This window comes from Peromyscus maniculatus, chromosome 5, assembly GCF_049852395.1.
Source record: "Peromyscus maniculatus bairdii isolate BWxNUB_F1_BW_parent chromosome 5, HU_Pman_BW_mat_3.1, whole genome shotgun sequence".
NCBI lineage: Eukaryota > Metazoa > Chordata > Mammalia > Rodentia > Cricetidae > Peromyscus > Peromyscus maniculatus.
The window spans coordinates 818,967-843,154 of NC_134856.1; the positions used below are offsets into that span (position 1 = coordinate 818,967).

The window sequence follows — 24,188 nt, forward strand, 5'->3', positions numbered from 1 at the left end:
TTATATATAACTAAATATTTTACCACTATACTTTTTGAAATTGCATAGGGTTGTCCCATTCATAAATTCCATTTTAATTAATCAGATTGGAATAATAGCATTTACCATCATGTTAGATGGGAAAGAAAATTCCATAAAATGAGGATTAGCAGCAAACTAGAAATACAGAAATGCAAGCAGGGCTCAGTTTCTGACTTATGTGTAGCTGGCTGACCGTATTAATGTGACTGTCAGTATCTTAAGGCCCTTAAACTGCCTGCTGTATAATAATCATCAAAGGCAGTCTCCGGTGTGAGAACCTGTTATATTTGACAAGAGTGGGGACAGCTGATAGGCTTTTATTTTCTTGGATACTGGTGTGTCGTTTTTGCTTGGCTGCCTGTTAAGTGACTTGCTCACAGGATGGACTGCTCTGACAGTACTTCACTTCATCTCCCAACACAGTCCTATTGGATGGATTCTGTTAGGAAACATAACACCTAGACCACATTTAAGACTCAGGGGCTGTGGTTCTTGGGTCTACACAGTGAGAAGTTAGCTTGGCCAGAACCAAAAATTGTGGTTTAGGAATTCACCCAGTGACTGCTTTAGTGTAGTGCGAGTGTCTGTCCATGGAATGAATGCCCAGTGTAATTGAGGAACGCCTGGCGTCAGGCAAGGTCGGAGGGGAGCAAAGGTTCCTTTCTGAGAAGGGAGTCCTAAGTCCTAATGTGGTAAGGCTACACTACCCTCAAAGTGTAACTTCCTCCACTCTAAAACCCGGCACCACACACTGGCCCCCTTCCATCCTCAGCACATGAGCGGCCAGCTGCTGCTATGAATGAGCCCAGGCTCTGGGTGCCCGCAGGGGCCCGGCCGGAAGTCCCGCCCAGCGGACGTCAACCTGGCTCGCGTTGGGTGGGAAACCCAGTCCGGCGTGGTAGTGCGGGTTTCCTCGGGGAAGAGCTGCTGCGGGGCCGACCAGCTTCGCGGCGCCAGGCTGAGGGCCACAGCCTCTGCTTCCCGGTTTCGGGGGTTGCCTCAGCTCAGCCCAAGCTTGCCTGTTGCCTTCTGGGGCAGGGAGGGGGGCTCCTGCCCTCAGAGCTACGGTGCTGGCGTGGCCCTGCCTAACGGGCTCAGCTCAGGGGACGGAGTGAGCCAAGGGCCGGTGCTTTCCTGAGCTGGCGCCGGGCCCGGCCAGGCCGCAGTTGCCCCAACCTGTGGGAGGCAAGAGCGCCACGCCCTGATTCGTCTGGGTCCGCCGGGGCCGCCCCAGGTGACTGCGGCGGTCCGCGGGGGATTTCGTCTGTGAGAACCACGATAGCACCACGTGTCCCGGGAACCTCCACCGGGGCGCCAGCCTTGGGAACCGGGGGGTTGCTCCCGTGAGGCCTGCCAGAGCCGGGCTTGGGGCAGTGCCCGGTGCCCCGCGGAGAACTGTGCAGAAACGCCCGTGGGACCGGCCGGCCGTGTTGGAAGGCTGCTCTTAGGTGAGCCAGGCCGCCGCAGCCTCGAGCGAGAGGCAGGGAGCTGGCGGCGAGGCAGCCTTAACGCTTGGAAAGATGATGGACGGGCAGGAGAACCTGGGCGAGGGTGCAGGTTTGGGTCCCCACCTCCTATCCGTCCTGAACTGGTTCCTGTTACCCTCAGGGTATTTACTGGGACCCGAATGGAATGACGGATCCCTTAAAACTTTTGGAGCAGAAAATTGACAGTGCAAGGTACACATTTGCCTTTTTGCTCCCATTAGAGATGCTTTCCACAATCTATGGTTCCGAGGCAGACGTCCACCTTGAACAGCTTGCAAACCAAACAGTTCATGCTAGGATTTTCAGCTCTGCCAGCCCCTCCCAGAAAGATGTTCAGTCTCTCATAGGGAAGGACAGATACATAGGTTTTTGTTTTTTGTTCTGCTTTTCTTTCTTTTTTTTTTTTTTTTTTACACAAAGCTTTTGATATGAATATTTTCTAGAGTAGCTAATTTCAGGAGTTAGGTATTTTGCTTAATGATAGATTTTTACCTTGAGTTCTATCCCTAGGATCGAAGAGGGTGGAGAACGATACTCAGCCAGTTTTTTTTTTTTTTTTTTTTTTTTTTTTTTATTTTCTCTACTAGTTTTCCTAGTAAAGTTTGCACTTGACCATTAGGGGTTTGGAGCAGTGGTTCTCAACATGTGGGTCGTGACCCTCTTGGATTGCATATCAGATAATTACTTATATTAGGATTCATAACAGTAGCAAAAATTAGTTATGAAGTAGCAACGAGATAATTTTGTGGTTGGGGTTACCACAACATGAGGAACTGTATTAAAGGGCTGCAGCATTAGCAAGGTTGAAAAACACTGTTTTGGAGAGTAAATTGAATAAAACCGGTAAGGTTTGTGCTTTCTGTTATGTGAAAACGTTTTTGTTTTTTTTTCCCCTATGAGAACACAAATTATCACTCATCATTGGTGATAATTTATATCTATTCACAAAATTGCTAAAAGCATTTTATAATTACTTTATTTGGCACATACTTTTGGCTTGGAAAATGAGCTATTTATAATTTTAAAATCATCTTTTTTACTGTAAATATTTATTTTTAATTATATCTGTTTCCATATGTATGAGTTAGCACATGTGTAATGGTTAGAAGGTAACCAGTGAGAGTCTTTTTTTTTCCTGCTTTGTAAGTCCCAGGGATCACCCATCCTTTGTGAGGATATTTTGTTTTTTGTTTGGAGACAATCTTTTATTCTGCACACCACCCTCCCTTTCTGAAGTTCCTGGCTGGCCTGGAACCTTATATATGTAGCTCACAGTTGTTGTTGGATTTTCTTTTACTCTGTCTCCATGTTGGGACACCAAAATGTTGTCGGTTGTTTTTACTCTTTTGGCTCTTTTACTCTTTTGGGGGCGGGGAGCCGCCACTTAGCTCCCAAATAAATCACACATGGAGGCTTATTTTCTTATAAATGATGGGCCCTTAGCTTGGCTTGTTTCTTGCCAGCTTTTCTTAAATTGTCTACCTTTTGCCTCTGGGCTTTTTTTTTTTTTTGGTTTTTCAAGACAGGGTTTCTCCGTAGCTTTGGAGCCTGTCCTGGCTCTCGCTCTGTAGACCAGGCTGGCCTCAAACTCACAGAGATCCACCTGCCTCTGCCTCCTGAGTGCTGGGATTATAGGCATGTGCCACCACCGCTGGCTCCTTTTCTTACTTCTGTATATCTTACTTTCACTCTTACTCTGTGGTGGCTGGTCCCTAGCAATCTCCTTTTCTTGTTTTCTTGCTCTTCTTTTCCTCCAAGATTTCTCCTATTTATTCTCTCTGCGTGCCAGCCCTGCCTATCCTTTCTCCTGCCTCATTATTGGCCATTCAGCTCTTTATTAGACCATCAGGTGTTTTAGACAGTAAAACAGCTTCACAGAGTTAAACAAATGCAACATAAAAGAGTGGAACACATCTTTGCATCATTAAACAAATGTCCCACAGTGTAAACAAATGTAACACATCTTAAAATAATATTCTACAACACAGTGTGGCTTCAAACTCATGATCCTTCTGCCACCCGCTTTCCTGCCTGAAGATTACAGACATGCACCATCATTCCTAGAATATTTCATGCTTGCAAATTTTTTTTAATGTATACATATTCATAGCACATTAATTTTATTGTGAAATATACAGTTGATTACTGATTCACTTAAATTATTACATCTCTTCCACATAGATGAAAGTGTTTCTTTGGATACATACATGAAGTATTTAATGATTTGCATATTCTCTATTAAGTATTTTAAAATTAACATCATTAAAATGTTTTTGTAAGTAAATAGGTTGCAACAACTCTGAGTTTGGTCCCGGATTTTGGCACCAAAATATGAGTTTTGCAAATCTGAGGAAAGGCGTGCTGACTACCTGAGAGTCAGAAAACACCTTGAGCTGCTTAGCACAGCTCTGATAGCTGCAACTGCAATAAGACAGTTCAGTCCTAGAGGGCAAGGTATCCCAGACACCTCAAGCTGCTCAAAACAACAACTCTGCCCTGAAGGTGTCTTGGACACCTGGAGCTGTTTAGTCCAACCCTGGAGGGAATATTTTCTGACTTCTTAGCGAAGACAGGCCTGGGAATGCTTCAGCAGGGGAGGGTATCCTGACTCTTCCGAAAATATCCTGACTCTTCAGGCTATACCTGGTGTGATGGGACATGGTCTCCCTGTAGGATATAGCAATCCTGCTCCTCTCCCAGAGAGCCACTACAGCTAAGCTTTGCTCAGCACCCATTTAAGGGGGCTTTCTAATAGAGCCCTGATTTTCTGGCCAAAGAAATTACAAAAATGTAGCAATTTCCTCTGGCTCAGGAGAAAAGTGTTATTCCATCTCCAAAACATCTTGTATAAACTGCCCTACCTCGTCAATTGAAAGTTGTCGTCTCCACCCTGGTAGAAGCAGCTACTCTCGTGGACTCCTCCTTCCCAATCAATCTAAAAGTGTTTTGGGTGTGAAGACCTGCATTCACTGGTGCACAGAAGAACTTTATTGGGATGTCCCAAGTTGGATTGAACAAGGTGGAGCTGAATAGAAGATCCTTGCTGAGATATCCCATAGTGGATTGAGCAAGGAGGAGCTGAACAAAAGAACCTTGTTGAGATGGCTCAAGTGGATTGAGCAAGGGGGGAGCTGAACAGAAGGTCCTTGCTGAGTAGGCAGAGCAAAAAAGCTGAAAAGTAACGCTTGCAAATTTTTTTAACATGGACTTCATGAATTTGTGTCTCATCCTTGTGAAGGAGCTGTGCTAATCTTCTCTGTATCTTTCCAGTTTTAGTATATGTGCTACTTAAGCAAGCATACTGCCTAGAATATTTCTTAGAAGCTGATCTTACTAAAAATACCCTATCTTCTAGATGAAATATAAGAAAAGACAAGCATGGAAAGTGAGAACACAAAGAAAATACAAGGTGAGGAATCCGTGAATCATGCAATTGGATTAGTTTTATATATTTTATAGTTGTGTAATTGTGAGTATTTGTGTGTGTGTGTGTGTGTATCATATCTAACAGCCTCTAGAAAATGAAAGAATCATTCATCAATTTACATATATGACACTCTCTCTGGGAGACATGAACAAACATCTCCTTACCCCAGATAGGGAATTGCCAATAGACCAAAGTAAGGATATCACCAGATCCAACTTGCCAGTGAGTTTACTGGAGTTACTTATAGGCATATTGTGTGGAGTTATTTACAGAAGCAGAAATGACTCAAAGGGAGTTACATCATCAAAAGTCCACCCCAGCATGAGTGACAGCTCGTGAAAACTGCAGGCAGCTTGACAGGTTGTAAAGTATCTCTTTCAGGCAGCTCAGTTGATCTCTCTCTTCCAAGTTGTTTAGTTGGTCTAAGCTTCTTTGAAGCAACTCTTGGTCTGATGTTTCTCAGAAGTCCTTATCCTTTATATAACCTTGGGAAAAGAGGGGCCTAGCATATGAGGTTAATATCAGGGGCTTCCTGAATCTTCTAAGTTGTTTATTTCCTAACTTCTAAGGAGCCTCAACCTGAGTCTGGTTTTTTTTTTTTTGGAAACAGGTTTCTCCGTGTAATAGTCCTAGCTGACCTGCAACTGTAGACCTAGATCTGTAGACCAGACTGGCCTCGAACTCAGAGATCCACCTGTCTCTGCCTCTCACGTGCTGAGACTGATTAAAGGTGCACCACCATGCCTGCCCCTCCCCCCACTTTTTTGAGATAGGATTTCTCTGTAGTTCTCACTGTCTAGCAACTCACAATGTAGACCAGGCTGGCCTTGAACTCACAGAGGCCTGCCTCTGCATCCCAAGTGCTGAGATTAAAGGTGTGCACCACCACTGCCCTGCTTCCACCCTGTATCTTAATGAGCTTTCTTGCAAGATGATATATTAACATGAAGGAAATTACTATGTCATAGCATACATATTGACACCTACTTTGTGCCTGTCATATAATTCCTGGCATAAGGAAGCAGACATGGGAAATATCATGCTGATACTTAGAGTGCCATATGAGCCAGGCATGGTGGATCATTGCTTTTAATCCCAGCACTCAGGAGCAGAGATAGGCAGATCTCTGAGTTCAAGGCCACTTGGTTTACATAGTTTTAGGCCAGCCAGGACTATATAGTGAGACTGTTGGGGGAGGGGGACATAGATAGTTGATTTATTTGGCAGAATATGAAAGAACAATGGTCCCTAGACATGGTAGCTCATTGTTGTGAGGGTGCTGTCAGCAATATAGATGGATATGTTTGTGACTGTCCACAATGTCATAATTGGCTTTTTGAGTCAGGCTTTCATGTGGTCCAAGCTGGCCTCAAGCTCATTATGTGGCATAGGATGACCTTAAACTTCTGATCTACCTGCTCCCAAGCCTCAAGTGCTGGGATTATAGGTATTTGCTGTAATGACTGTTTTGTGTAGTATTGGAGATTGAAACTGGAGCTTTTGAAATTGAAATTAGGCACGCGTTTTACCAACTAAACTATATCTCCAACCCAGAATTTATTGACTATCAGCAAGTTCACAAGGTATAATGGCTTCATTGGCATTGATTTGCCACATAGTGCCACCTTAATTAATAGCCTGCCCAGGTAAAACCAGGTTGTATTGTTCCAGTTTCAACTACTAATATTAACTCTCAGGTCACACATTGCACATCACATAGTGAACCTGTTTATCTATCTGACTACAAAAGGTTAAAGAGGCCTCAGCAGAGTTCAGGAAGTTCTGTTTTGGGGCTTTTGTTTGTTTTTATTTTTAATTCTTTATTTTTCAAGGCAGGGTTTCTCTGTGTAGCCCTGGCTGTCCTGGAACCTACTTTGTAGAGCAGGCTGACCCTAAACTCAGAGATCTGCCTCCTCCTAGTGCTGGGATTAAAGTCATGCACCACTACACCAGGCTTCAAGAAGTTTTAAAGAGGGCTGAGGAGTAGAAGCTGGGAAGCTATATAGGGATGCAAAGATAATGAATGTGGCTCGAGGTCTGCTGTAGACCTTGCTGCTGTAGAGTCAGGTCTCTCCCAAGTACAGGTTTGAGAGGAACTATAGAAGTGAAGAGGTGGAGGCAGAAGGTGCAAGAGTTCATCTTTATTTATTATGTATATAGTGTTCTGTCTACATGTGTCCCTGCAGTCCAGAAGAGGGCACCAGATCTCATTACAGATGGTTGTGAGCCACCATGTGGTTGCTGGGAATTGAACTAAGGACCTCTGGAAGAGCAGCTAGTGCTCTTAACTGCTGAGCTATCTCTCCAGCCCCCACAAGATTTCATCTTTAGCTACATAGCAAGATTAAAGCAGCCTGGGCCATATTAAGACAAGGTAGGTAGCTAGATAGGTAGGTAGGTAGGTAGGTAGATAGGTAGCAGGCTAAAGGTATTCAGAAGTGGTGAGATGGCTCAGTGGGTAAAGATCATTAAACCTGACAACATGAGTTTGTTCTCCAGGATCCACATAGTAGAAGGAAAGAACCAACTCCCACAGTTATCTTCTGACCTCTACCCATCCCATATATACTAATTTTAACAATTTTATGTATATGGGTATTTTGTTTACATGTATATTCCCACCACTTGTATACCTCGTGCCCACAGAAGTTAGAAGGCTGTATTAGATCCCCTGAAACTAGAGTTACAGACAGCTGTGAGCAGCCATGCAAATCCTGGGATCAATCTCAGAGGATGAACACAAACTCCTATTGAATATCTGGTTTGAAAATATTTCCTTCTACATTGAGCTGCTTTTGCATTCTACATAAATCTACATAGCAGTTTTAAATTTTAAGCCAGGTATGATGATGAATATGCCTTTAATCCCAGCCCTGGAGAGGTAGAGGCAGGCAGATCTCTGCATGTTCAAGTCCAGCCTGGTCTATATAGTGAGACCCTGTCTAAAACAAACAAACAAACAACAACAACAAAACAGCCAGATGGTGGTAGTGCATACCCTTAATACCAGCACTCAGGAGGCAAGGAGACAGAGGCAGGTGGATCTCTATGAGTTCGAGGCCAGCCTGGTTTACAGAGCAAATTCCAGGACAACCAGGGCTACACAGAAACCCTGTCTTGGAAACAAAACAAAACAAAACAAAAAAATAAAAATTTAAAATTTTAGGTCTATTCTGTCATGTTTTCTTTTATTGCTTGTTGCTTTTGGTATTGTGTGCACTTCAGTTTTTGTTTTTTTCTTTGAGAATTGAAGAAACTAGGTTGCTCAGCCCCAAAAAAGGTTAAATCAAGATGAAATGTGATAATTGTATATGAAAGAAGGTACTTTGGCTAAAAAGGGAAAGAGCATATGATAGGAAATCTTTTTTTAAAAATAATTTATTTGTATTTTATGTGCATTGGTGTTTTGCCTACAAGTATATCTGTATGAGGGTACTGGATCCTCTGTAACCAGAACTATAGACAGTGTGAGCTGCCATGTGGGTGCTGGGAATTGAACCTGGGTCCTCTGGAAGAGCAGCCAGTGCTCTTAACCTCTGAGCCATCTCTCCAGCCCCATGATAGGAAATCTTAAAGTCTGAGGAAGAAGTGCTGAAGGGAATGAAGTCCTACATAATGCCCAGAACTGAAAAGCACCATACCCTATTTGCAAGTTTTTTGGCGTGTTGTTAATGTGACATTAATATCCATACAAACTTATTATCTTGTTGATTTGTTAATGTATACAATAATCATGAATAAATGTTGGCTTTTGTCCATAGTCAAATCAGTAATAACCTTTGTATTATATATCATAGATTTTTGTAATATGTGCCTTTCTATTTTTAAGTCTACCCCTTGTAAATGTTAGTTCAAGACTTATGTCAAAGAAGGCAAGATGGCTCAGCTGGTAAAGGCACTTGCCACGTCTGACAACCTGAGTTTGATCCCTGGGACCCACATGGTAGAGGAAGGGAACAGATTCCTACATTATCGTCTGACTTCTGCATGTACCTCCTTACAAATAAATAAATGAATGAATAATTTAATGTAATAAAATATTTTTAAAGCCAAAATAAAAGAAATAAAAACTTAAAAAAACAAAACAACACCTATAAATCATTTAATTTACCTAGTAAAAAGATTTGAGTTTAGTTTGATATGTTATATTGACTGATTTTCAATATAACATGTCTTTCAAATAAGAAATCCATGCTGTATTCCTTGGATAAACCAACTTGTGCAATGAAATATTGTTAATATACCATTATTAATATATTGTCAACTTACTAAAATAGATTTTTTTTACATGTATGTTCATGAGGGATATTGGTTTATAGTTTTCTCTCTCTAATGGTTTTGGTTTTGATACAAAGGTAATGCCAACCTCAAAATAAGTTGGGAAGCCAGGCATAGTGGTGTGCCCCTGGTTACTGAAGAGGCTAAAGCATGAGGATCTTAAGTTTGAGATCAGTGTAGAGTATAGTAAAACCTACTTTTTAATTAGGAAGTAACATTTTAGGTACTATTTAACCTTTTTTTTTTTTTTTTTTTTTTTTGAGACAGGGTTTCTCTGTGTAGCTTTGTGCCTTTTCCTGGAACTCACTTGGTAGCCCAGGCTGGCCTCGAACTCACAGAGATCCTAACTCACAGAGATCCGCCTGGCTCTGCCTCCCAAGTGCTGGGATTAAAGGCGTGTGCTACCACCGCCCGGCACTATTTAACCTTTTAGATACTATTTCTTCTTTAAATGTTTGGTGGGGTTTTCAAATGAAATCATCTGAAACTGGAATTTTCATTGTGGGAAGCTTTGTAACTATGATTTCAGCTTCTTTCTTAAATATAATATTATTCAGATAATCTGTTCTTGGATGTGTGTGCATGATTTACATCTTTGAAAGCAATTTTTTTTCTATTTCATCTAAGTCATTGAATCTCTATGAAATTGTGCATATTTCCTTTTGAATATCTTCAGACTCCGTAATGGTTATTTATTTATAATATCTCTCTCTGTAGCTTAGGCTCGACTGGAACTCACTATATAGCCCTTGAATTTGTGGAAATCCTTCTGCCTCGGTCTCCTAAATGCTGGGATTATAGGTGTGAGCCAACATACCTGGCTCTTCTCTCATTTAATATTGGTAATTTGTGTCTGTATTCCGTTATCAAATTAGTCTGGCTAGAGAATTATCAGTTTTATCATTTTTTTAAAGAACCTTCTCTTTTTTATTTTTAAATTTATTTTTATGTGTATAGATGTTTTGCTTGCATGTATATTTGTCCATGCCTGATGCCTGAGTGAAGTCAGAAGACAGCATTGGATCCCCTGAGACTAGATTACAGACAATTGTGATCTGTCATGTGGATCTTGGGAATTGAACCCTGATCCTCTGGAGGGCAACCAGTGCTCTTAACCACTGAGCCATCTCTTTGGTCTCACTCTCTTTCATTTTTCTGTTTCACTGACTTCAGCTTTTGTCTGTATAGGTTTTTTTTTTTTTCCTTGCTTACTTTGGGCTGAGTTTGCTCTTTTTCTAGTTTCTTAAGATGGAGGCTAAGGTCATTGATTAGCAACCATTTTCTTTTCTAACATAGGCATTTAGTACTAGACATTTCCTCATAAATATGCTTCATTAGCATCCTATAAATTCTAATATGTTGTATTTTCATTTAAAATATCAGTTCACGCCGGGCGGTGGTGGCGCATGCCTTTAATCCCAGCACTCGTGAGGCAGAGGCAGGCGGATCTCTGTGAGTTCGAGTCCAGCCTGGTCTCCAAAGCGAGTTCCAGGAAAGGTGCAAAGCTACACAGAGAAACCCTGTCTCGAAAAACCAAAAAAAAAAAAAAAAAAAAATCAGTTCACTTAAAATATCTTAAGTATATTTCTTAGATTATAAAGCAAATATATGCTTATTTTAAAAACATTTCAAAGGTGTGTAATTATAAAATAGAATTTGAATTATTGATCTTTGAAAGAAAACTGGTTTTAAAATAATTTTTCTCCGGTAGAAATGAAGACTGACCTGAATTTACTGTTAGAATGTCTGAAGTATCACATGGGCAACCCTTTGTCACAAAAGGAAGTTTTGATCACTATTCATTCAGTTTGTCAACAAAACAGTAAGACATAATAATGAACTTTATTCATAATTCTATTATTTTTCTTTTTTCTTTTCCTTTCTCTTTTTCTCCTTCCCTCTCTCCATCTCTCTCTTTCTGTCTATGCCTCCCTCTCCCTCTCTTCTTCCTCTCTTTCTTTCATCTCATTTCCTGAAGTAACTACACAGGCTGGTCTCTAATTCTTGATCCTCCTGTCAGTCTCCCCAGCATTGGGACTGCACGAATGTACCACCACAACCCATGGCCTACTCTGATTCCAGTTTTGTACTACTGTAATATACTAATATGCATGGCTGTGTCTCTCTACTTAATGTATGTTATATTACTTTATCCATTTGATTTTCTTATCCTTAACAGAATAATCAAAGTAATTTTAATGTCTATCTTGTTTTATCTGCAAATCCTACAGGTGATGCAGGTGTTTATTTCCGGGAAATTGGTGGTTTGATGTTTATAAAAAATCTTGCAAAATCAAGTGAGCATAGCTTGGTAAAAGAAGCAGCCTTATACACATTAGGATCTATTGCAGAAGAAAATGGTAAAATATAAAATTTTATTTTTATGTCCTTAATTTAAAATATTTAAAATGTTTTCTCTTTACTTAAAGGTGAATGCCACCACACCTGGCTTGACTCTTATTTTTTAGGGTTATTTTGTTTGTTTCCAGTGGAGTTCTTTTTTCTTTTTTGAGTCAGGGTTACTATAAAGCACAGGCTGGCCTTGAATGCAAAGTTCTCCTGTTTTGCTTCCTAAGTATTGGGATTGCAACATGCTTATTGTTACTTTTGAGCTCGGAAGATTTTGCACCTCTAAAAGTCTTCATAAATATCATAGATATTGCCTGACCCTCTGTTTTCCAAAGTAGATATCTGAATTTTTTAAAGTTTTTTTCTTGCTTTGTTTTTTGCTAGTTTTCTCACTTGGTCTCATTTTTTACTTTACTTGGTCTGATTTGCATTTTTTTTTATTTGGTTAGGATTTTATTGGCAATTCTAGAGTATTTTAATGTTTGCTTTGGAGCTTAGACCAAGTCATTTTGATTAAGATAGTGTTGATTTGCGACTGGCTGCCTGGCTCAGTAGTTAAAGGTGCTTGTCTAAGTTTGATGTATGGAACTCATATGAAGGAAAGAGAGAACTAACTCCCATAAGTTAGTTGTGCTTTGACCCATAAGAGCATTGTGGCATGTCTGCACCTGTGGGTGGGCACATACGCTCATGCATGTGTGCATGCACACAAGTAAATAAATAAATGTAATTTAAAAAAATTTTTAAGGGGTGCTGGAGAGATGGCTCAGTGGTTAAGAGCACTGACTACTCTTTCAGAGGACCGGTGTTCTACTCCCAGCAACCGTATGGCAGCAACTGTCTGTGACTACAGTTGCAGAGGACCCAACACCCACGGCAAAACACCAATGCATATAGAATAAATAAAAAATTTTTTAAAATTGCTCATTTGGTTTGTTAAGCACATATCATGTTTTCATAAATTTTATTGTTTCTAATATATGACAGTTAAATTACATCTAGTTAAGAAGCATCCCTATTTCAACAACTTTGTATTTTGGTGCTAATATATTAAAATGAAAATTGTATTTTATGTTTCAGTTTACTGTCAGCAAACTTTGTGTACTTCAGAATTATTTCAAGATTTAATTTTGCTCTTATCTAATGATGATTCAAACACAAATTTGAAAAGAATGTCCATCTATGTTCTTTTGGTTCTGGTTTCAAATAATAGTAAGTATGTTCTCTAATGAATGTTTAAAATATTTTATTAAATTTTATGGAATAGTCACTAATACTTTTATTCTAGCCATTGTTATATAGGTGCCTTTATTTTTTTTAGACAGTTTCACTATGTAGACTATGGAGATCCACCTGCCTCTGCTTCCCAAATGTATTAGTGACTTTCTAATCTCATTAATATGCAAGAGATACTAAGGAAGGAATTAATAGTATATGGTAATCACTTGATATTTATTAGTTTTAAGAAATAGTAAAGTGATTTGTACTACTTAATCTTTAAAAAGAAAACATATATTTAATTAATTGTTTGACTTTTCACTGAACTGATCATTTTGTTATAAGATTTACTGTACTATACCCCAATGGCATTTATCTTGAGATAACTTTAGATTTATTGAAAAGCTGAAAATGTAGTATAAGTGTCCATGTGTACCTGTTAGGACTTTGCGTGTGTATGTTTGTACATATGCATGTAGAGTGTGCTTGGTGCAGAAGCTGGAGATTGATATGGGATATCTCCCTCAATCAGTTTCCACCTCTTGTTTTTGAGACAGGGTCTCTCACTGAATCTGACTAGACTGACTGCCCAGCAAGCCCCAGGGATCAAACACAATGTACTGTGCCTGGCTTTTTATTTTTTTTTTTACATGAGTGCTGAGGATCAAACTCAGTTCCTTATGCTGCCACTTTACTGACTGATCAATCTACCCAACCTCTTCATTTTTTAAAAACTTCCTTCATATAATTCTTGAAATTGTTAAGTACTTGAATTGCTTCGAGGTTGTTTTTTCTACTTTGGAAAACCTGAAAAAGATTTGTATTTTTTTCTACTTTGGAGATTCTTTTCATATAGTAACAGAACTATAACTAAAGCATTTTATAATTTTTAGAGGAAAAACAAAGCTATAAATTGCTAAGCATAGTATATTTTCCATAATAAAACTGGTTGTAGAGTTTTTTTAAAAAATCAAAATTTTATGTGTATGGATGTTTTGCCTATGTGTATATCTGTATACTAACTATGTGCATGCCTGGTACCCACAAAGACCATAAGAGGACATCAGATCCCTTGGAATTGGAGTTGTAAGTCACCATGTGGGTGCTGGGAATTGATCCCAGGTACTCTGGAAGAATAGAAAGTTCTCTTAAGTGCTGAGCCATCTCTCCAGCCCCTTGATTGTAGGTTTTCTTTTTTTCCTACTGTAATTCTGTATACTTTGTAATACTTTAAAGTAGCTTACAAGCTAATTAAAATATTTTAAATGTCTTAATTTTTACAAAATTATTTTTAAATAAAAGTTATACTCATGTAATATATGGCTATTTTTAAAGGGAATGGACAAACGCTTGTAAGAGAAACAGGTTGTATTGAAGTTCTGTCACAGTTGTTCAGGTAAGTAAAAAAATATCTTATTATTCATTGTTTAGGACATTAGTGCATTTATAATAATTTACTACCTTTTCTTTTTAATTCAATAGGACAGTTCTTTCAAATTATGAGTTGAATTTGTCAGATAATAATGTTTTCCAGAGTTATCTGTTGTGGTCTTCAGTGTGTAGTACTCTGTGTGTCTGTGTCAACAATCCTCAAAATGGTAATTATTTCAACTACTTACATACAAATATGAAAACAAATGGTGACTGATATTCTGCAAAAGTCTAATTAAAACATGGTTGGCTTTCCTCCTTTCAGATGAGAATCAAATACTTTGTTGTTCACTTTTCCCATATGCTAATGAATGGCTAATGAATTGTATGAAACCTGAGATAATTCGCCCTATATGCTCATTTATTGGACTTACTCTTGCAAATAATAGTAAGTATTTATTATTTTCCAGGTTGTACATTAAGAACTGTATTTCAAAGCATAACAAAAACTATTAAACTCAATTAATGAGTTTGATGCTTCTAATTGTACCATTTTGGATGTATTTAGACTTGTTTTGTTTGAGAAAAGGTCTTACTGTATAGCCCTGGCTGGCCTGGAACTCACTATATAGACTAGGCTGGCTTCAAACAGATTCTGATCTTCCTCTGCCTTGAGTTCTTGGCTAGACTTTTGAAGATAAGACAATCTTGGAAGTAGATATTACTGGGAGGACATTGGAAAGATGCTTACAGCAGCATTTTTGTTTCTTGGGAGGTGGGGTTTGAGATGGTCTCCTGTAGCCCAGACTGGCTTATAGATCTCTCTGTATAACGAAAGATGACCTTGAGTTCATGATCCTTCTTCCATACTTCCTAAGTTCTGGAAATATAAATATGAACCACTATCCCTATCCTGCAATATAGTTTGTTTTTGTTTTAACCTTTCTAAATACCCTCATAAAACAGTGCAATGAAATAATGAAACTAAAACCCCACAGGATGTACAATTTAACCAAAATGGAATTAAATTAGAAATGAAAAAAAATTATGGGGTTATTGAGATGGCTCAGTCTGTAAAGGCTCTTCTCCTTCAATATGATGCAAGTCTGATGATCCTCAGAACCTACATTAAGGTGCAAAGAGAGAAATGACTCCACAAAATTGTTCTATGACCCCTATAGTGCATGTGCATGTATGTGTGTGTTTATACACACACAACTCCATTATAATAAATACAAATTTTTATATTTAATACTTATCCTTTTAAAAAAATTTAAAATATACCAAAATAAAAATATATAAGGTTAAAAACTATAACATCAGAGTTGGGCAAGACAAAGAAACAAGAAGAAATGAATCCAAGATAAGACACAAGAATCAGAGACCCACTTGGTTTCTTACTCAGGAATCCCATAAAAATGCTAAAGCCATAGTATATATTCAGAGGACCTAGTTCAGACCTGTGCATGCTGCCTCAGTTTCTGTGAGTACATATGAGCTTTGTTCATGTTAATTCAGAGGGCCTTGTTTTCTTGGTGTCCTCTATCCTTTGGATCTTATACTTTTTCTACTTCTTCTTCCTAGGGGTTTCTAGAGCCCTGAGGGGGAGGGATTTGGTAGAGAGATCCTGTTTAGGGCTGAGTATTCCAAAGTGTGTGTGTGTGTGTGTGTGTGTGTGTGTGTGTGTGTGTGTGTGTGTGTGTGTGTGTGTCTCTCTCTCTCTCTCTCTCTCTCTCTCTCTCTCTGCATAATGTCTGGCTATGGGTCTCTGCAGGAGGAAGCTTTTCTACTGATAGCTAAGCAAGATACTGATCTGCTTCCCTGGTCAGAGCATAAATATAATTTTTAAAAATAAATGAACAAAAGAAAAAAACCTAGAAAAGATGACTGATAGCCAAATATGTGGTTATTAAAGACTTGGATTTCTGGAGGTTGTGGAAAGCTGAGGGATAAGGATGGCTGAAAGTTCATGCTCGTCTGGGTTACATATATAGTGAGTTTCTGGCCAGACTAGGCTACAGTATGATGCACTATATTCAACCTCCCCAACCTACCCCCCTACAAAAGATCTAAATTATCAATCTAAATTACCATGAAAAGTGACATCACTCTCTCTATATTATGTTTCCTTGTTTTTATTTGATGTGTATGAGTGTGTGTCTGCATGTATGCCTGTGTTCTACATGTATGCCTGGTGCCATTGGAGGCCAGCAGAGGTAGTTAGATTCCATGGGATTGGAGATACAGTTATACAGAGCTACCTCTTAAGTGCTAGGAATCAAACCTGTGTCTGCTAGAAGGGCAGACAGTTCTCTTAACTGCTGAGCCAGCTCTCCATCCCTCCCTCAAGAACTATCAGAATTTAACAAAATAATATAGAAACAGTTTTACACCTTGCAATTAGACAATTCTAATGAATTGGGCAAATTCTTTAAAAATATAGAAATTACTAGAACTTACTCCAAAGAAATAGATAACTTGAATATTCCTCTATTGGTTTTGTTTGTTCTTTTTTTATTTTTTGTTTCTGAAGTTTTTTTTTCTTTCTTAATTTTGATGAGTATGAGTCTTTGCTTGTATGCTCATATGTGCTACGCCTTTGGAGACCAGTAGAGGGTGTAAATGCCCCTGCAATTGGAGTTCAGTTGTGAGCTGCCATGTGGGTGCTGGGAACTGAATCAACATCTCCTCCCTTCAAGAGAAGAGAGTTCTCGTAACCAATGAGCCATCTCTCCAGCCCCATGTTTGTTATTTTTTTCAAGACAGGGTTTTATGTAGCTCAGACTAGCTTTGAACTTGCTGTGTAGCTGAGACTGGCCTTGAACTGGTTTTCCCCTTCCACCTCTTAAGTGCTAAGATTACAGGTGTGTGCTATCACACCTGACTCCATAGTTTTATATCAAAGAGACAGAATTCATAAATTAAAGTTGTAGTAAATATAGGAGAATTTCAAAGCCTGATAATTTTATGGTGAATTCTACTTTTTGGAACCCACCCCCACCCCCAAAAAAATTCTACATAAATTATTCCTAGAATAAGAAGTGGAAGAAACACTTCCAAATACATTCTATAAGGCTAGCATTACACCCAAGCTGAAAGAAGCCATTACAACAAATTTATAGGTCAACATCTATTATGCACATAGAAATAAAAATACTGTTTACTTATATGAGATAAAGCCTCATATAATCTTCTTGGCTTCAAATTCTCTATGTAGTCAAGGATAATGTTGAACTCCTGAACTTCTGCCTCTACCACCCAAATACTGGAATTACAAATGTGCACCATCATTCTTGGTTTATGTGCTGCTAGAAGTTTAACCCACTGATCTGTGGATGCTTGACAAGCATTCTAACCAATTCCGAGTTACATTCCCAGCCTTAGATATAAAAATATCTAATAATAAATATTAATATTAATAATATTTAAAAATCAAGTCAGGATGATTGCCATCAGTTGAGTCTATCCTGATCTACATAAGGAGTTCCAGGCTAGTATGAATTCAAAAAGTATTTTCTAAAAATCTAACTATATGGAAAAAAGATAATACATTATGACTAAGTGGTCTATCTCAAAGAAATGCAAGATTGGTTTAACATTATAAAACCATAAATCACAGGTTAGAAAAAAACTATATGATAATCTTAATAATTAGAAGAAAAGTATTATACATAATATATGTCTTCATAATAAGAACTCTTGGTAAACTAGGAATGGAAGGGAACATACTTAATGTGATAAAGGGCTATATATAATGCTACATGTAACTGCTATTCTCATTATTTTTATTTAATATTTTATTGGATATTCCTAGCCATTGAAATAAGGCAAGAAAGTGAAATAAAATTCATAGAGATTAAAATGAAGGAATTTTCCCATAAATGATGTGATAGTATCATATCCAGACACACAACTATAGCTAATTGTGATTTTAGGTAGATTGCAGGATATAAGGACATACAAAATCAATTGTATTTCTATATGTCCCAACAAATTATTGGAACCTCAAACTGTCATTTGTGTCTGTTGAGGGGGTATGCTTATATTAATTATGTGGCTACAGGTACACTTCTTTGTGTATTTCAAGGAGGTCAAGGAATAACTTTGGGTATCTTCCTCTGTCACTCTTTACCATACTTTTTGAGACAAGGTCTTTCAGTGAAATTGGAGCTTTTTGTTTCAGCTAGACTTACTACTGACCAGCAAGCCCCTGGAACCTGCCTATCTTTGCTTCCCCAGCACTGGGGTATGGTGATATTTTATTTGTACTGAAATGTGATTTTAATTGTATATTAATAAATAAAGTTGCCCTGGGGTCAGAGCTATTAGAGCCATAGCAAGAGCGTGGTGGTTAGAAGAGCTAGGTAGATTTCTGTGTGTTCAGGGATACAGCCAGTATTGGAGACATATGCCTTTAAGACCTGGAGGGCGGTACTTACAGGCAGTGACGAGGCATTCATGTGGTTGGGTTTACAACCAATGAGAAGGCAGAACAGAAAGACTATTTAAAGACAGACAAACAGGAAGAAGCTCTCTCAGGGAAGCTAGGAGCACTGCAGGAGGTAAGATTTTAGCTCTGAGCTCTGACATCTCGGCTTTCTCTTTTACATTGGCTCTGTGTTTCTTATTTTAATAAGACGATTGGTTACATCTACAATGGGGCTCTAGGTACACAGTGCCTTGAGCAGCTTTGATGTAGTTATTGGTGATCCGAACTTAGATCCTCATGCTTGCTGGCAAGTGCTTTACCCATTGTGCCATTTCCCCAACCCCCATCATTTATAATAGTATGCTTTAAAAAAAAATCTAGCCTGGGACTAAAGAAATGGATCAAAAGTTAAGAGTACTGGCTACTCTTACAGAAGACCCAGATTCAATTCTCATAACCCACATGGCAGTTCACAACTGTAACTCTAGATCTAGAGGATTCAATGCCCTCTTTTTTGGCCTCCATGGGCACCAGAAATGCACATGGTACACATACAGACAGACAGGCATGCATATACATGAAATAAAAGTAGATAAATCTGGGGGTAAAAAACAAGACAGATAGTATGACACACAATCATCCCAGCAATAAATCTGGGAGTAAAAAACAAGACAGTATGACACACAGTCATCCCAGCACTTGAGAGGCTGAGGCAGGAGGATTTTGAGACCATAATGAATAGTGAATTAGAGACTAGCCTGAGCTAAAGATAGATACTACATCTCAAAAAATGAAAATACTTGACTAAATACTTAACTGTAAATTTAATGAAATATATGCAATGCCTGTGCAATTATTTTAATAAGTGTCTCCCAAAGACCCATGTATAGAAGGTTTTGTCCTCAGTTTATAGTGCTATTTGGAAATAGCTCATGGGAAATTCATGGAATCTTTAGGATGTAGGTCCTAATGGAAATAAGTCATTGAGATGCACCATTGAAGAGAATGTAAAAACCCTTGCTCCTCTCTGTTTTTGCCTCCCTGGCTCCAACAGGTGATCAGTTTCCTTTATAACCTATTTATGTCTTACTATGATGTGTACTGCCTTGCCATAGGCTCCAGAGCCACAAATCATAGACTGTAATCTCTAAAATGATGGCCCAAAGTAAAATGTTTTCCTTATAAGTTAATTTAAGTATGTTGTCACTGCAATAAAGTTGACTAACACAGCAAAATGTTGGAGAAATATATAAATTGTGAGGAGATTTATAATGTTCATGTGTAGGGTGCTTGCTTGTCTATATGCACTACATCTATGCAGGCACCTGCAGAGTCCAGAATGTGTTAGGCTACATGAGACCTCATCTCAAAAAGGAAAAATAAAAGCTAGACTTTGAAAACCACAAACAAGGAAAAAAAACCTCACTTTTTGAAAAAAATTAATTAAAAATACTGTGTAGTAAAGAAGCTGTCTTGTAGTCATTATAATATTGAAAACATGTGCTTGTCCTTAAAACCACGATAGCAAGCCAGGTGGTACATGCTTTTAATCCCAGTACTCGAGAAGCAGAGGTAGGTGGATCTCTGTGAGATCCTGTTCTACAGGGTGAGTTCCAGGACAGCCAGGGCTACACAGAGAAGCCTTGTCTCAAAAAAACCATGCCACCAGCCCCGACTCTAAAGAAAAAAACCAAGATGACAAGATGGCTCACTGGGTAAAGACTCTTACCATTCATTAAGTCTGACTATCTGAGTTTGATTCCCAGGATTCATATCATGTAAGTTGAAAACCATGTTCTGAAAGTTGTCATCTGACCTCCACGTGTGTGTTGTGGTACATGTGTACATATGCACATGAATAAATAAATGTAAAAATAACATAAAATTTTTTAAGTGAAGGTTTTTTTGTTTGTTTTAAGGCCAATGAAATTAGTGGGGAAAGGTGCTTGCTGCCAAACCTGACACTGAGTTCATTCCCAAGGTCCCACATGGTAGAAAGTGAGAACCAACTTCACAAGTTGTTCTCTGACTTCCTTATGCCCTCCATGACATATGCAGTTTCCACACTTCCCATATAAATAAATTTAAATAAAAATACATTCCATATAAATAAAAACTAGAATTTTTTTTTTACATTGTAAAATGTTTCATTTTTCTTTCTAAGACAGCAGCATAAACTTTGTAATCCCAGCAGTGGTGGAAGCAGGGAAATCAGGAGTTAAAGGTCAGTCTTGGCAACATTAGGAGTTCAGTGCCACCCTGGACTAATTGAGAAACTACTACTACTATCTCCAAAAAGAAGTTAATTAGTCAAATAAATACAAAATATGTTTTTGGAAAGGGGTGGTAGGAGATGTAGCTCAGTGGTAGAGTGCTTATGTTCTGTGTAGATGTTTCTGATTTCAGTCACTAGTACCAAATAAGTGAATAGTGTTAAATTCTGGATGTGATATTATTTTATGTTAATATCCCTTTTATTCACAATACAAAAGTCAATTTTTGTTTTTAATCATCTTGGCTTTTAAATCATCATCCTTGGAATGAGGCTAAACTAGGAAAAAAATTGTGACAGGATCTTAACTACTAGCCTCATCACCATTGGTCATAAGCCTGTTTCTAGGATAGGAGCTATAGAGATACTGACTTGGAGCCGCAGGGGATACTTTTTCATCAACATTACTTTCAAATGAGGGTGTGGTTGCACATGACTATAATATCACTTGGGAATAAGCAGCAAGAGAATCTTAAGAGTTAAGCCAGCCTGGGGTAAATAGTGAGACCTTGTCTCAAAAATATACTTATATATGCATAATATGTATAAAGACACATTTTGTGCATATATGTATGTATCTGTCACTCAGTCTTTGCTCAACAATATATTAGAATTATGTGCTCCAAGAAGAAAAAAGAATTAGGTATAAATAAAAGGCGTATGTGGCCAGGTGTAGTGGTATACACCTTTAATTCTAGCACTTCAGAGGTAGAGGCAGGAGGATGTTTGTGAGTTCAAGGTCCAGTCTATATAGTGAGTTCCAGGACAGCTAAGACTATATAGGGAAACCATGTTTCTCAAAAAAAAAAAAATTTACATGTGTTTTTGAAACAATGGAACACATTGTCATTTCTAGAGTAAAGTGATCTGAGATATCAGTTACATTGGAATTTAGGAAGTAATTGCTGGTTATAATACCAAGATAAACAAATGAATCTGTTCTTTCATTGTTATCATGTTGTTAGGGTCCTGCTGTAAGCCCAGACTACAACTCATTACCTTTTGCCTCTGCTTCCATAGTGCTAAGATGATAGGCCTAGACCACTTTTCCATTCCTTGCCCTTACTGAATCTATTCTATATAGTGCTATTGAAATACTTGTTTAATAATTATGAAGTATTGTTTAATAATATCACAGAAACACCAGTTCTCAGAAATGAAATAAAAGATCTCCTACACAAAATGAAGCACTATCCTACTATACATATAATTGTACTGTGTCAAGGGGAAGTGTTACTAAGTTTATATGTATGAATGTGTGTGTGTGTGTGTGCACATAAATGGATGAAAGCTGAACTTTTAATTCTGTAATTTTGGGGAGTTACAGTATTTGAAAAACCAAATTAAAAGTATTTATTATAAAATAATTGAATGAACTCATATACCTGCCTTTTTTGAGATATTAATAGTTTTGCTACTTTATTCCTTAAGCACATGTTCAGAACTGCTTTGTATCTTCGGGTGGACTGGATGTTTTGTCTCAAGTTCTTGTGCAACTGGAGTCTGATTCACACAATACTTTTTCCAGTGCTAAGCTTGCAGTGGTAGTGACAAAGACCGTGGATGCATGTATTACTAATAATTGTGAGTGAAAATGCTTAATCAATTTTCCTAATTGAATTTTGGTGAACAAATATGTTAATACATTTATAAATACATTAAATACTATTATATTTAATATGGCAAAATTGTATTAAAATGGCAAAATTTCCACCTTCTTACAAATGGAGAGGAATCTTAGAAATTATCTATTCTAGTTCCTTATTTTCCCATCAGAAGTTATAACTTCCCTTGGGATGCACATCTAAGTCTTTTGACTTTAGGTCTAATAAGAGAATCAAAGTAAGGTCCTATAATTCTTTAAGTCATTATTTCACTTAAAAAACTGTTTTAGCTAGATGTGGTGCTTTTGGGAGGCAGAGGCAGAGGCAGATAGATCTCTTGAATTCTAGGCCAGTCATGGTAACACAGTGAGACCTTGTCTAAAAAGAAAAACAACTTTAATTAAAAAAATTTAAATGACAAATCAAAAGACATTGAGATATTGGAAAACCCAATGTACAAAATTTTAGGAATTATGTAAATAATTAAACTTGGGCTGGAGAGGTGGTTCAGCAGTTAAGAGCTCTTGCTACTTTTCCAGAGGACCTTAATTTAGTTCCCAGCACCCAAGTTGGGCAGCTCACAACCACTTGTAACTAGAGCTTCAGGGGATCCAACACCTTCTGGCCTCTGCAGGCACCTGCACACATGTGGCATATACTTATATAGAGACAAATACATATACATTAAAATTAAAACATGCCTTTGTGATGAGGGTAATATCTGATACACCTAGTGCATGAGTGAGCAGCAGAGTCAGAACTAAGGACATACGTTTCTCATTGTACAAACACTTAGAATGATAGTGTGTAAATTCTTGTAGTGAGGACCCCTTTACATTCACAAACAACCCAAAAAGTAGGTGGCTGAGTTTTTAAAGATTTATGTGTATGAGTGTTTTGCCTTAATGTTTATATATATATATACCATGTGTGTTCCTAGTGCTCATAGAGACCAGAAGAGGACATTGGATCCCCTGGAACTGGTTGTGAGCCACCATGTCAGTACTAGGAACCGAATCTGAATCTTCTTCTGTAAGACCAGCAAGTTCTCTTAACTACTGAGCCCTTAGATGGCTATTTAATAAGCAGTTAATGAATATCTGCTGTGTGCTAAGTCCCAAAGACATAAAAGTAATTGAGATATAGTCCCTTGAACCATGAGATGTATCGGCAGGTAGAGGTTCATGGTGCCAAGCCTGATAACCTGTGTTCAATCCTGGGACCCACGTGGTAGAAGGAGAAAACTGACTCCTGAATAAAGTTGTCATTTGACCTCTGTGTGTGCACCATGCACATAAACACAAAAAGTAAATGTAAAAAAAAATTTAAATGATACAGTTCCTTCAGGAATTCACAACTTTATTGTTCATACCAGTATTATTAGACTCTGGATGAACTCTGTTAAAAACCCTATGGAGGCCATGCAGGGTAGTGCATACCTATAATCCCAGCATTTAGGAAATAGAGGCAAAAGGATCAGTTCAGGGTTAGCCTCTGGTTAATAATAAGTTTAAAGTCATCCTGGGCTGTGTAAGACCCTGTCTCAAACAATCAAAAATAAAATAAATACCTCATAAGGAGAAGTATAGCTTAATAGTAGACTTCTTCAATCTCATCACACTTCGTCATAGATTTATATAACCTTCATTGCATCATTAACATTAATAGTGTCATAGAGTCATATTTCAATATCAAGCAGGATTTATCTAGTAATGTCATTACTGTCTAGTGT

At 38.2% G+C, this 24,188-nt stretch overlaps 1 protein-coding gene and 1 non-coding gene across 9 annotated transcripts in view; one reads left to right on the forward strand and one right to left on the reverse strand.

Annotated features, from left to right (window-relative positions):
• Positions 1-885: 885 nt before the first annotated feature.
• Positions 886-24,188, forward strand: part of Terb1 (telomere repeat binding bouquet formation protein 1) — a 56,969-nt gene continuing 33,666 nt past the window's right edge. For 2 of the 8 annotated variants that reach the window (XM_076571605.1, XM_076571606.1), the window contains exons 1-9: positions 887-1,700; positions 4,864-4,917; positions 10,925-11,035; positions 11,445-11,573; positions 12,643-12,774; positions 14,116-14,176; positions 14,263-14,378; positions 14,477-14,599; positions 22,284-22,436. In XM_076571605.1, the coding sequence (XP_076427720.1) occupies positions 4,887-4,917; positions 10,925-11,035; positions 11,445-11,573; positions 12,643-12,774; positions 14,116-14,176; positions 14,263-14,378; positions 14,477-14,599; positions 22,284-22,436 (856 nt within the window). In that variant the 5' untranslated portion in view covers positions 887-1,700; positions 4,864-4,886. Of the gene's footprint in view, positions 1,701-4,778; positions 4,918-10,924; positions 11,036-11,444; positions 11,574-12,642; positions 12,775-14,115; positions 14,177-14,262; positions 14,379-14,476; positions 14,600-22,283; positions 22,437-24,188 lie in introns of all 8 variants that reach the window. The other 6 variants (XM_006978494.4, XM_076571607.1, XM_042277228.2 and 3 more) reach the window with 4 other exon arrangements.
• LOC121829866 (U6 spliceosomal RNA) lies at positions 4,698-4,804 on the reverse strand. Its single transcript, XR_006072934.1, has one exon. It is a non-coding gene; the product is annotated as a U6 spliceosomal RNA (small nuclear RNA).